General features: G+C 46.9%; 1 protein-coding gene across 1 annotated transcript; it reads left to right on the top strand.

Moving 5' to 3' along the window:
• The first annotated feature begins 165 nt into the window (after positions 1-165).
• Positions 166-10,643, top strand: vps11 (VPS11 core subunit of CORVET and HOPS complexes). The gene is made up of 15 exons (XM_066707707.1): positions 166-895; positions 1,066-1,201; positions 1,602-1,765; positions 2,095-2,342; positions 2,504-2,705; positions 3,229-3,380; positions 5,012-5,198; positions 5,458-5,601; positions 5,887-6,084; positions 6,448-6,609; positions 6,947-7,080; positions 7,217-7,419; positions 8,828-8,999; positions 9,213-9,435; positions 9,542-10,643. Exons 1-15 carry the CDS (start codon positions 749-751, stop codon positions 9,707-9,709), a joined length of 2,640 nt encoding a protein of 879 aa, XP_066563804.1. The 5' UTR covers positions 166-748; the 3' UTR covers positions 9,710-10,643.
• The last annotated feature ends 1,750 nt before the right edge of the window (positions 10,644-12,393 follow it).

Here is a 12,393-nt window from a genome sequence, read left to right as displayed (position 1 = left end):
TCGGCATCTCCGCTTGCGACTCCGGTCGCGGCCACATCGTCCTGGGAGATATCCTTTAAGATCCTCGCTGCAGAAACGAGAGACGGGCCGGTCGGTCGGTCCCTCCCCTCTCTCTCTCTCTCTCTCTCTCTCTGTGTTTTGGGCGTTTATTGAATTGCATATTTGCCATGCGTTGTTCTGTGCTTTCTGAAAGGCAACACAGTACCTTTACCGTCGCTCAAAAACATCACAGTAAATGTAACCGAAGAGCAACAGTCGTGTTTTCTTTCGCAAAAGACAATCGATTGCATGTGATCTTATTTCCTATGGTGGTATGATTTGTTTCCTTCCCTCTTACTGTGTTTCGATAATGACACGATTAATAAGTTGCCTTTAAGTGTAACGTAAACATATTTACGCACCACATGCTATCACACTTATAATGACTGCTTTAAATTTAACCTAAAAGAACAAAAAACTGTAAAACATAAATGAAACAAATGGTAAAAGTGTAGGCAAACAGGATTCCAGACCTCCCTGGAACAGGAGTGAGTCAAACGATTCAGCGATAGATGCACAGATAGATATTTAAATTAAACAATTTAAATACAAATGTGAATAAAATGAACATATCTAGTTATACTCACAAATGAATCACTGTTAAAAGACACCGCTTAAGCAAATAAAAACAGCAGTAATATCTATATGACCGGTATGGAGAGAGTGTACCATGTCTCTTTGGAGAGGCTCCTGAACTCGGTGCTCACATATGGACGGTCAGATTTGGTTCCTGCTGCGCTCACTGCAGCTCAGCTCCTTCCAGGCCTATAAGCTGCGTGTCACACACCTGTTCCAGCTGAAGCAACACAGCATCCTGGTGTCAGTGGGGCAGGATGAGCATGGCATCAACCCTCTGGTGAGACACTCTCTTGCACTCCTCTTTTTCCTTCTCCCTCTTGTCCATCTGATCATGGTTATTGTTGATTACTGATTTTTCTGTTTTAAGTTTCTTAAAAACAAATGTATTTGCTTAGTAATGGTCAGTGGTTATCACAGTGATTTTGTCTGTATTCCCATGTGTCTCAGGTGAAGGTATGGAACCTGGACAAGCGTGACAGTGGGAACCCCCTGTGCACCCGGATCTTCCCGGCCATCCCGGGGAACAAGCCCACAGAGGTGTCCTGCATCAGCGTGCACGAGAACCTCAACTTCATGGCCATCGGTGTGTTTGCAGCCTGATGCACCGCCCATGTGAGGCCTGCCAGGCCTGCCAGGAGGAGTCAGTGTCCCGGCAGTAGCAGATGCTTTGCATGACAAATGTCTGTGCTCAGCCTTCCCATCCACTTTCTCTACAAAACAAACATAAATAAATGCATGAAAAATAGTTAATGCATTGCTAGGAGTAGATTGTTAACCTGAAGAAAGAATGATTTGTTTAATGAAAAGTGCTATATAAAATTTGAATTTATCTGATTATTTTGTTACTATTAGCATTATCAGATAGAAACTGGAGAGCTCCTCTTTCCTGCAAGGCACACACTGCCTGTTGTTTGTGTTTAATGTGAGTATCGAGGTGCCTTGTGTCATCTGCGTGTGTTCTTCTCCTCTGTGTCTCTCCCAAGGCTTCACCGATGGCAGTGTGGTTCTGACCAAGGGAGACATCACCAGAGACCGGCACAGCAAAACCCTCACCCTGCATGAAGGCAGCTGCCCAATCACAGGCCTCGCTTTCCGGCAGGCTGGCAAGGTCACACACTTGTTTGTGGCCACCCTGGAGAAAGTGCAGGTGAGCCCGCTAGGGAGTGAGAGAGAGAAAAAAGAACAGGAAACTAGGGGTGGTGAGCCTGAGGTTTTTATCCTCACCAGTACACTGCCTATGCTATACAGCTGTTCAGGTGCAGCTGAAACAGAATATTGCTTTAGATGGAGGGTGTAAATACAGCTCTTTCTGCATTCCTCAAAGTGTTCTACACCATTACACTCAGTCAGTGAGAAAGTGTGAGCTCACCATGTTCAGCAGAGGGAAGTGCTACTCCCTGTGTCTGTATACACAGTGCCGTACCCTGTCCCTAGGAGCCTAACCCCCTGCCTCCCTCTGTGTCCCTGTGCTCACAGTGCTACACTCTGTCAGTGAGGGAGTACCCACGGGCAGATCTGGACACTCACGGCTGTGCCCTGCGCTGCAGTGCGCTGACAGACCCCTCGCAGGACTCCCAGTTCATCGTGGCAGGTGACGAGTGCGTGTACCTGTACCAGCCTGACGAGCGTGGGCCCTGCTTCGCCTTTGAGGGTCACAAGCTGCTAGCGCACTGGCACCGTGGGTACCTACTGCTGCTCACCCGCGACAGCAAGTCACCCAACAAGTGAGTAGGATCTCTGTGAGGGAGTGTGTAGGAGAGTATGTGAATGTGGGAGTGTGTACCTGCAAGTGTGAGTATAGGAGGGGTAGAGAGTGTGTTTGTGTCTATATACAGCCAATGTGTCTGACCTGACTCTCTGCCTCTGTCTGTCTTTGCTTGTGTAGGTCTGATTTCGGCAGTAGGGAGGCCTCCCCCACGGAGAAGCAGTTGCTGACCATCTACGACCTGGACAACAAGTTCATCGCTTACAGCGCCGCCTTCGACGACATCGTGGACGTGCTGGCGGAGTGGGGCTCGCTCTACATCCTCACACGGGACGGCAAGATGAGTGTGCTGCAGGAGAAGGACACACAGACCAAGCTGGAGGTGCGTGTGTCTAGCAGCGCTAAGCTCACACTGCAACCTCGGACAGAAACTAAAAAATTAACGGAAATCGGTATATTTATATATGCGAACGCACACGTGTATAGAAGTAAGACAGTAACATTGCACAACTGTTTGAACCCCCTGCAGCCAGCCCTTTGTTTCCTTGCTGTGAGAAGTGTTTCAATGATGGACACACTGAGGTAGAGTGGCTGTTTTTGAATGCCTCCTGTTTCATCAGTGTAGCTATAAAGGAGCACAGGCAGCTTGTAAAGATTGTAAATATATCAGACTGCTTTACAGTGGGGCTCTACCTGTGTGAGTGAGTGTATCAGTGTGAGTGAATAAGGGTCAGTGAGAGTGAGTGTGTGGGAGAAATGGTGAGATCCATATTCATCTTAGCAGAAGAGCAGAGGAGCGAGGCGATAGGCTCAGCCTGCCCCCCATCCTCCGCCTCACTCACACTGGTTCTCACAAGGCCCTAATCCCACCTGTCTCTCACTGTGTGTTGTCTGCTGCTCCTCAGATGCTGTTCAAGAAGAACCTGTTTGTAATGGCCATCAACCTGGCCAAGAGCCAGCACCTGGACAGCGACGGGCTGTCTGAGATCTTCCGGCAGTATGGGGATCACCTGTATGTCAAGGGCGACCACGATGGGGCCATCCAGCAGTACATCCGGTATGCAGACATTTGATTTAGACATATGTATTCATTTAGATTTTTGGTAGTGATGTATAAATGTGACCTATATAGTTACATTAGTTTACAGTTCAAGACACTTGTGAAATATGTCTCATTGATAGTCAAATGTGATGTACAGTGAGGGAAAAAAGTATTTGATCCCCTGCTGATTTTGTACGTTGGCCCACTGACAAAGAAATGATCAGTCTATAATTGTAATGGTAGGTGTATTTTAACAGTGTGAGACAGAATAACAACAAAAAAATCCAGAAAAACGCATTTCAAAAAAGTTATAAATTGATTTGCATGTTAATGAGTGAAATAAGTATTTGATCCCCTATCAATCAGCAAGATTTCTGGCTCCCAGGTGTCTTTTATACAGGTAACGAGCTGAGATTAGGAGCACTCTCTTACAGAAGCTATCAATCAATCAGATTCCAAACTCTCCACCATGGCCAAGACCAAAGAGCTGTCCAAGGATGTCAGGGACAAGATTGTAGACCTACACAAGGCTGGAATGGGCTACAAGACCATCGCCAAGCAGCTTGGTGAGAAGGTGACAACAGTTGGTGCGATTATTCGCAAATGGAAGAAACACAAAATAACTGTCAGTCTCCCTCGGTCTGGGGCTCCAACAATTGGTAACACACTACGCCGTGAAGGACTGAAATCCTGCAGCGCCCGCAAGGTCCCCCTGCTCAAGAAAGCACATGTACAGGCCTGTCTGAAGTTTGCCAATGAACATCTGAATGATTCAGAGGAGAACTGGGTGAAAGTGTTGTGGTCAGATGAGACCAAAATCGAGCTCTTTGGCATCAACTCAACTCGCCGTGTTTGGAGGAGGAGGAATGACCCCAAGAACACCATCCCCACCGTCAAACATGGAGGTGGAAACATTATGCTTTGGGGGTGTTTTTCTGCTAAGGCGACAGGACAACTGCACCGCATCAAAGGGACGATGGACGGGGCATGTACCATCAAATCTTGGGTGAGAACCTCCTTCCCTCAGCCAGGGCATTGAAAATGGGTCGTGGATGAGTATTCCAGCATGACAATGACCCAAAACACACAGCCAAGGCAACAAAGGAGTGGCTCAAGAAGAAGCACATTAAGGTCCTGGAGTGGCCTAGACAGTCTCCAGACCTTAATCCCATAGAAAATCTGTGGAGGGAGCTGAATGTTCGAGTTGCCAAACGTCAGCCTCGAAACCTTAATGACTTGGAGAGGATCTGCAAAGAGGAGTGGGACAAAATCCCTCCTGAGATGTGTGCAAACCTGGTGGCCAACTAAAAGAAACGTCTGACCTCTGTGATTGCCAACAAGGGTTTTGCCACCAAGTACTAAGTCGAAGGGGTCAAATACTTATTTCCCTCATTAACATGCAAATCAATGTATAACTTTTTTGAAATGCGTTTTTCTGGATTTTGTTGTTGTTATTCTGTCTCTCACTATTAAAATACACCTACCATTAAAATTATAGACTGATCATTTCTTTGTCAGTGGGCAAACGTACAAAATCAGCAGGGGATCAATACATATGTTACCAATGTGTCTGGTTGTATACAGAGTTCTCTTTGCTGTATACAGCTATGTATGTTACAGTTGTAAATCCTGTGCCCCCTTCGCAGCACCATTGGGAAGCTGGAACCCTCCTATGTAATCCGCAAGTTCTTGGACGCCCAGAGGATCCACAATCTGACTGCTTACCTGCAGGCCCTGCACAGGCAGTCCCTGGCCAACGCTGACCACACCACCCTGCTGCTCAACTGCTACACCAAGCTGAAGGACAGCTCCAAACTGGAGGAGTTTATCAAGGTCAGGGGCCAGCCGACATACACTGCACATCCTCCGCATTGTCTGGACAGACTGCACTGTTTTACTGCTGCAATGCCACTATACAAAACCACTGCATTGTATAGCCACCTTACTGCTCTGCCACCAGATTGTGCTGTATAATAACACTACACTACACTGTATCAGCACTGCACTGCCACCACAGTGCTGTATAACCACCGCACTATGCTACACTCCACTGCACAGTATAACGTGTGCATCCCCCTGTCTGTGGTTTCAGAGCAGCGAGGGCGAGGTGCACTTCGACGTGGAGATCGCCATCAAGGTGCTGCGGCAGGCGGGCTACCACCACCACGCCATCTTCCTAGCTGAACGGCATGCCCACCATGAGTGGTATCTGAAGATCCAGCTGGAGGACCTCAAGGTAGGAGGGAGGGGCACAGAGCTCCCTCCACAGTGACGTCTTGGGCTTTCTCTTTTGCTTCATACAGTCAATGGAGAAGTCATCTTTGGATAATTCAGATCAAAATTACTTGTATAGTCCAATTAGTTAACAGATGGTGTGTTCTCAAAGACAAACAAGCAAGGCAGTGTGGGGAGAGAAATGCAGTTGTAACAGAGTCTGCATGGTGTCTTAACAGTGGTTTCGTAAGTTTATATATTAGTTTTATTTTCTTCTACACTTATCGTTTCTGTGTGTCTGCTGCAGAACTACCAGGAGGCCCTGCGCTACATCGGGCGGCTGCCGTTCGAGCAGGCAGAGAGCAACATGAAGCGCTATGGCAAGACGCTAATGCACCACGTCCCCGAGGAAACCACGCTGCTACTGAAGGGCCTGTGCACAGACTACCAGCCTGGCCAGGATCTCCCTGACACCGCCAGCCTCACCCACCCATCTGCCAACAAGGTACAAGTCAAGGGGAGCTGCCACTGGGGTCTGAGCAGGAGAGAGTGTTCTGTCTGAGGAAAGAGTATATAACAGCAGCACAGAAAAAGTTTTATTTTTTATTTTTGTGTTTGTATTTATTTGTTTGTACAGTTTACTGAAGTATTTTTGAGGAAAAAATAAGGATACAAATGAAAATTTAAAAATATTAAACTTGTTTAATCCACAACAAAGTGGCCGATAAAACTGTGGAAAAACTCGATCTTCGTTTGGAAGAAATATACTCTGGTGCGCTTTTGTGTTTTCCTAAGTTTCTGTGTGTTGAGTGTGAGAGAGTCTTGAGGCCACAACAGTGACCTCGGCCTCCCTGTGCTCTGTGTCCAGGCCAACGCAGAGGAGTTTATCCCGGTGTTTGCCAACAACCCCCGGGAGCTACGTGCCTTCCTGGAGCACATGACCGAGGTGGAGCCGCAGTCCTCCCGTGGCGTCTACGACACGCTGCTAGAGCTCAGGCTGCAGGACTGGGCACACGAGCAGGACCCAGCGGTGAGCATGCGCCACACACACAGCACGCACTCGTACATGGCAGGATTAGCCAGCATCATTCTGAGTGATTTAAGTACATTTATCACTAAAAGTAAGTCATGTAATCGAATTAGGGTGACATTCTGTACCTGGTTGAACAGCACTGCTCCTGAGGGCAGGGTTGCCCATGTGTCTCCCTCTGCGCAGACAGGATGCTGATAAAATGTTTAAACAAACGAATAAACTCCAGTATTGATTCATTTGAAATCATAATAAACATAATACTAGTTTTGTTTTAATTAAATTGTCACCCTCTCCTCCCTGGTGCTCCTCTGTGCTGCTGTGTGTGGTGTTGCAGAAGAAGAGTAGTCTGCGGGAGGCAGCTCTGTCTCTGCTGACGAGTGACTGCACGGTATTCGACAAGGCGCTGGTTCTGTGCCAGATGCACAACTTCAGAGAGGGGGTGCTGTACCTGTATGAGAAGGGCAAACTGTGAGTCACTGTACTGTACTGTGTTGTTCTGCACTGTATTGTACTATATATAGTTTTAAACTGCACACTCACACGCACTCTGCAGATATGCTTTGTCTTTTAAAGTATTTATTTTCCCTGTGGCGTGCCCCTCCAGGTACCAGCAGATCATGCACTACCATATGCAGAACGAGGAGTATGGAAAGGTGGTGGAGGCCTGCCAGCGTTACGGGGAGCAGGAGGCCTGCCTGTGGGAGCAGGCCCTGGGGTACTTTGCCCGCAAGGAGGAGGACTGCAAGGCCTACATCAGCGAGGTCCTGCTGCACATCGACCGCAACAACCTCATGCCCCCCCTGCTTGGTAAGTAAGAAATACAGCTATGGGGAGGGGGACTGGGGGGTTGGAGGGCAGGGGGCACACTGGAAAATGTAAAATTAGAAGATTTGACAAAGCTAAATCTATTCATATGTAGGTAGGAATAGTTTAACTGTTACATGTAGGTTGTTTAGTTGACTTCCACAGGGATCAGGCCTTTGCTTTTTCTAATATATATTAATGATCTGGACTCCGGGATAGTTGGCAAACATGTCAAATTTGCAGATGATACTAAAATAGGTGGCTCAGCACATACAATCTCAGCAGCACAGGCTATTCAAAGGGACTTGGATAACATTCGGTTGTGGACTGACACCTGGCAGATGAAATTCAATGTGGACTAGTGCAAGGTAATACATGCAGGTAACAAAAATGTCCACTATAATTACACTATGGGAGGAATAGAACTAGAGGAAGTAACACATGAGAAAGACCTAGGAGTCCATGTGGACTCCTCACTTTCTCCATCCAAACAATGTGGGGAAGCAATAAAAAAGGCAAACCGAATGCTAGGGTATATTGTCAAAAGTGTAGAATTTAAAACAAGGGCAGTAATGTTCAGACTGTACAATGCGCTAGTTAGAGCTCATCTGGATACTGTGTGCAGTTCTGGGCTCCACACTTCAAGAAAGATATCGCTGCTCTAGAGGCAGTTCAGAGGAGAGCAACCAGACTTATTCCAGGTCTGAAGGGAATGTCCTACTGAGAGACTGAGGAACTGAACCTTTTCACCCTGGAACAGAGGAGACTACGTGGGGACTTGATTCAAGTCTTTAAAATCATGAAAGGCATCGACCACCAGAGGAGCTTTTCCAGATCAGCAGGGACACGCACCCGGGGACACTAATGGAAATTGGGCTTCAAGGCAATCAAAACAGAAAACAGGAGACACTTCCTTACACAGAGAGTTGTCACAATCTGGAACAAACTCCCCAATAATGTGGTAGATGCTGAAAATGTGGGAACATTTAAAAATAGGCTGGATAGGATCCTTGGATCACTCAGTTATTAATGGACACCAAACGCGCACGATGGGTCAAATGGCCTCCTCTTGTTTGTAAACATGTTCTTTTGTTTAGAGAGCATTATCTGAAGATGCTTTAGAAAATGTTAACACAAAAAAAGAAAACTATAAAGGGTAAGTTTGCAGATTATGTTTAGGTGTGTGATAGGATAATTCTCGGTTAAATCGTAGATCTCCAGTTCTAGTTCTTTTGTGCTGGTTGGGACAGGTGTGTCTCAAATATGTCAAATATCACAGTTGTGGCTGAACAGCAGCTCTATGAATATTAGTGCCCCTAGGCTGGAACCCCCACTGCTCGTGGAGGGTGTCGCTGAGTCGGGTCAGGAAAGCCGCATGAGCCACTCAGTGTCTGCTATGTCTCTGTCGCAGTGGTGCAGACCCTGGCCCACAACTCCACGGCCACGCTGTCCGTCATCAAGGACTATCTGGTGAACAAGCTGCAGAGGGAGGGTGAGCAGATCCAGGAGGATGAGCGCAAGATCCAGCAGTACCGGCAGGAGACTGCCCAGCTCCGCGCAGACATCCAAGAGCTTAGGACCAGGTCAGCACTGCCTGCCGCACACACAAACACTTAATGCATGCCAAACACATGCTGCTCAGATGCAGTACACGATGAACGCACACACCCACTGTAAACATTGTACAATTGTTTACATTCAGCGCCCACTCACCCCGTATTTTCTTGCTGTTCGTGGTTCAGTTCAGGTCCGTCTGTGATCTTTCCCCAAGTTATCTCTCTCTGTGTCTTTCTCAGTGCCAAGATTTTCCAGAAGACGAAGTGCAGCATGTGCAACAGTCCCCTGGAGCTGCCCTCGGTGCACTTCCTTTGCAGCCACTCCTTCCACCAGCACTGCTTTGAGAGCTATGCCGAGAGTGAGGCCGAGTGCCCCACCTGCACCCCCGACAACCGCAAGGTCATGGACATGCTGCGCGTGCAGGACCAGAAACGGGACCTGCACGAACACTTCACACGACAGGTACATCTCTCTGTCTCTCTACTCCCTCCCTCCCTGAAGGAGCACTTCATAACAGATGTCTCTTTCACTCTCCCTCACTAATTCTCTCCCTCTCTGTCCTCCACAGCTGCGGTGCTCCAACGATGGATTCTCTGTTGTGGCTGACTATTTCGGCCGTGGGGTGTTCAACAAGCTGACCCTGATCACGGACCCCCCAGGGGGCAAGCCTGGCAGCAGCAGCCTGGAGGCAGATCTGCAGAGAGACCTGCTGATCCACACCAAGAGGAATGCCTGAGCCGTGGCTGGGGACCCCTGCGTGGACACCACACTGCCCGGCCTAGGAGAGTTGCTGCAGGATAGGACACGCGCACATGCCACCATACACTAGTTCCAACGTTATGTTGGTTTACAGATTGCGCAGTGTTGCACAAAAGGACAAATGTGTGTAGGTCATGCTTCACCCCCCCCCTCCACTCCGGTGCAGTTTCAATGAACTGTCACTGTATTTATTCAGCCAGCTTCTTGCAGTGCAGTTGCTGTTTATGGTGTGCATTTTATCCCAAGCCATAAGTGCTACAGCATGTCCCTGCGTCTTCTGCTACAGCTTCAACAGGAAGTTGACAAACTGCGATGCTAAGTCTTAAATAATGAGACCTTGGTACATAGAGAATTTTGGAGTGATAGTCTTCACTGGACAACAAAGACTGGTTTCCATCTAGCCTTGTGTGATGAATGTGTGGAAATGCAAGAGCAAAGTGCACTGATTTAGTTTTTTTTCCCCTGCTTGAGATTGATTTTCTTGCCGTAGGACAGTACTGCTTTAAATGAATGATGGAGGTAGCCCACAAGGAGACCTTGAGTGAAGCTATAGGAGATTGCTCAATTTCCCAGCTTTTGAAAACAGACACTATCCAGAACGGTTTTCTCTTTGTAACACGTACGATGACTAATCTAACAATACTTGAAAGTACAGTGCAGACCCCATAATTAACTAAACTGATTCTCATTTTCCCCACAGTGCTGTGGTGATCAGGGTATGTGCAAAAGCCCCTTGGCATTGTGTGTAGCACAAATTACATTGCAGTGAAGACCACTTCCAAAATATTTCGAGGCTAAGAGCAGCAAGCAATGGTTTGCTATAAACTAATGTTTTTGATCACTGTACATTCTTATTCTAATATATATATGATATGTTATTTGGAAATGATTGTTAAAAAAAAAAATAAAAATTGACTGGATACATTTTTTGAAATTAATATACTTAACATGTATTTTGCATATTGTTGAATATGGGTGTGGAATGCAGGTTAGTCTAAAGGCTGTGATACACTGACATTTCCATGCAATCCAAATGCAACACACGATTGAGTCGAACTTTCATTGAAATTTCACTGCGAAATCGAACGCAATCCAATATCATGGGATTTCAAGCAACAGAGCTCTATTTTTATGAAATCGCATGAAATAATCAGAGAGCAAGAAGCAGTCACATGACCTCCACGAAGTCACGGAACCTTGAACAGCAGATAGGAAGTCACAAAGGAGAAACGGAGAATCACCAGTTTTCCCGCTGCTTACGGCTACTGTCACGTACACACAAAACTGTGGTACATTGGCAAAAGACATTCATTAAATATTAAATACATATTTTTCAGTCTGGTATTTCTTCCCTCCCATTTCTTTTTGTTCAAATCATAGTCGTGTATCTTTCTCACAGATTTTCTAGTGCTTTTATGTTACTGTACACCAATCAGCTGTAACATTATGACCACTGACAGCTGAAGTGAATAACACTGATAATCTTGTTATCATGGCACCTGTCAGTGGGTGGGATATATTAGGCAGCAAGTGAACATTTTGTCCTCAAAGTTGATGTTTTAGAAGCAGGAAAAATGGGCAAGCGTAAGGATCTGAGCGACTTTGACAAGGGCCAAATTGTGATGGCTAGACGACTGGGTCAGAGCATCTTCAAACTGCAGCTCTTGTGGGGTGTTCCCGGTCTGCAGTGGTCAGTACCTATCAAAAGTGGTCCAAGGAAGGAAAAGCGGTCAACCGGCGACAGGTTCACGGGTGGCCAAGGCTCACTGATGCACGTGGGGAGCGAAGGCTGGCCCATGTGGTCCGATCCAACAGACGAGCTACTGTAGCTCAAATTGCTAAAAAAGTGAATGCTGGTTCTGATAGAAAGGTGTCAGATCACACAGTGCATCGCAGTTTGTTGCGTATGGGGCTGCGTAGCCGCAGACCAGTCAGGGTGCCCACGCTGACCCCTGTCCACTGCCGAAAGCACCTACAATGGGCACGTGAGCATCAGAACTGGAGCACGGAGCAATGGAAGAAGGTGGCCTGGTTTGATGAATCATGAGTTCAAGGTGTTGACTTGGCCTCCAAATTCCCCAGATCTCAATCCAATCGAGCATCTGTGGGATGTGCTGCACAAACAACTCCGATCCATGGAGGTCCCACCTCGCAACTTACAGGACTTAAAGGATCTGCTGCTAACGTCTTGGTGCCAGATACCACAGCACACCTTCAGAGGTCTAGTGGAGTCCATGCCTCAACGGGTCAGAGCCGTTTTGGCGGCAAAAGGGGGACCTACACAATATGTTCATTTTACCCAAACACATACCTATAAATAGTAAAACCAGAGAAACTGATACTTTTGCAGTGGTCTCTTAATTGTTTCCAGAGCTGTATATGCATGTCAGGAGCTGTGATACTACAGCATGTAGGTAGGTCAGTAGTGACTAGAAATACTAATGTATGTTACAAGCTGAATGTATGCACCAATTTTCCATAATCCTTTCGTATGTTTTGCTGCAGTTTAATGTCAGTAGAAACTGTCAGTGCACAAGTCCAAAAAGCCTGCTTACAATGATAAAGAGTGGCCAACTTTCAGCAATTGTATTTTATAGATTACCCAATAGCTAGTTCAAACTGAGTATCCGTCCAAATATGTCCATAGGTAGACTATACATT

Source organism: Amia ocellicauda, chromosome 1 (genome assembly GCF_036373705.1).
Source record: "Amia ocellicauda isolate fAmiCal2 chromosome 1, fAmiCal2.hap1, whole genome shotgun sequence".
Lineage (NCBI taxonomy): Eukaryota > Metazoa > Chordata > Actinopteri > Amiiformes > Amiidae > Amia > Amia ocellicauda.
The sequence above is the reverse complement of the archived record's forward strand: the minus strand, read 5'-3'. Positions and strand labels throughout refer to the sequence as shown.

Bases quoted from the DNA above. Each gene is read 5' to 3' on its own strand.
- vps11 (XM_066707707.1), top strand. From the start codon at position 749: ATGGACGGTCAGATTTGGTTCCTGCTGCGCTCACTGCAGCTCAGCTCC. The intron at 5,602-5,886 runs GTAGGAGGGAGG...TGTCTGCTGCAG, and splicing joins TCCAGCTGGAGGACCTCAAG to AACTACCAGGAGGCCCTGCG. The intron at 7,081-7,216 runs GTGAGTCACTGT...GTGCCCCTCCAG, and splicing joins CTGTATGAGAAGGGCAAACT to GTACCAGCAGATCATGCACT.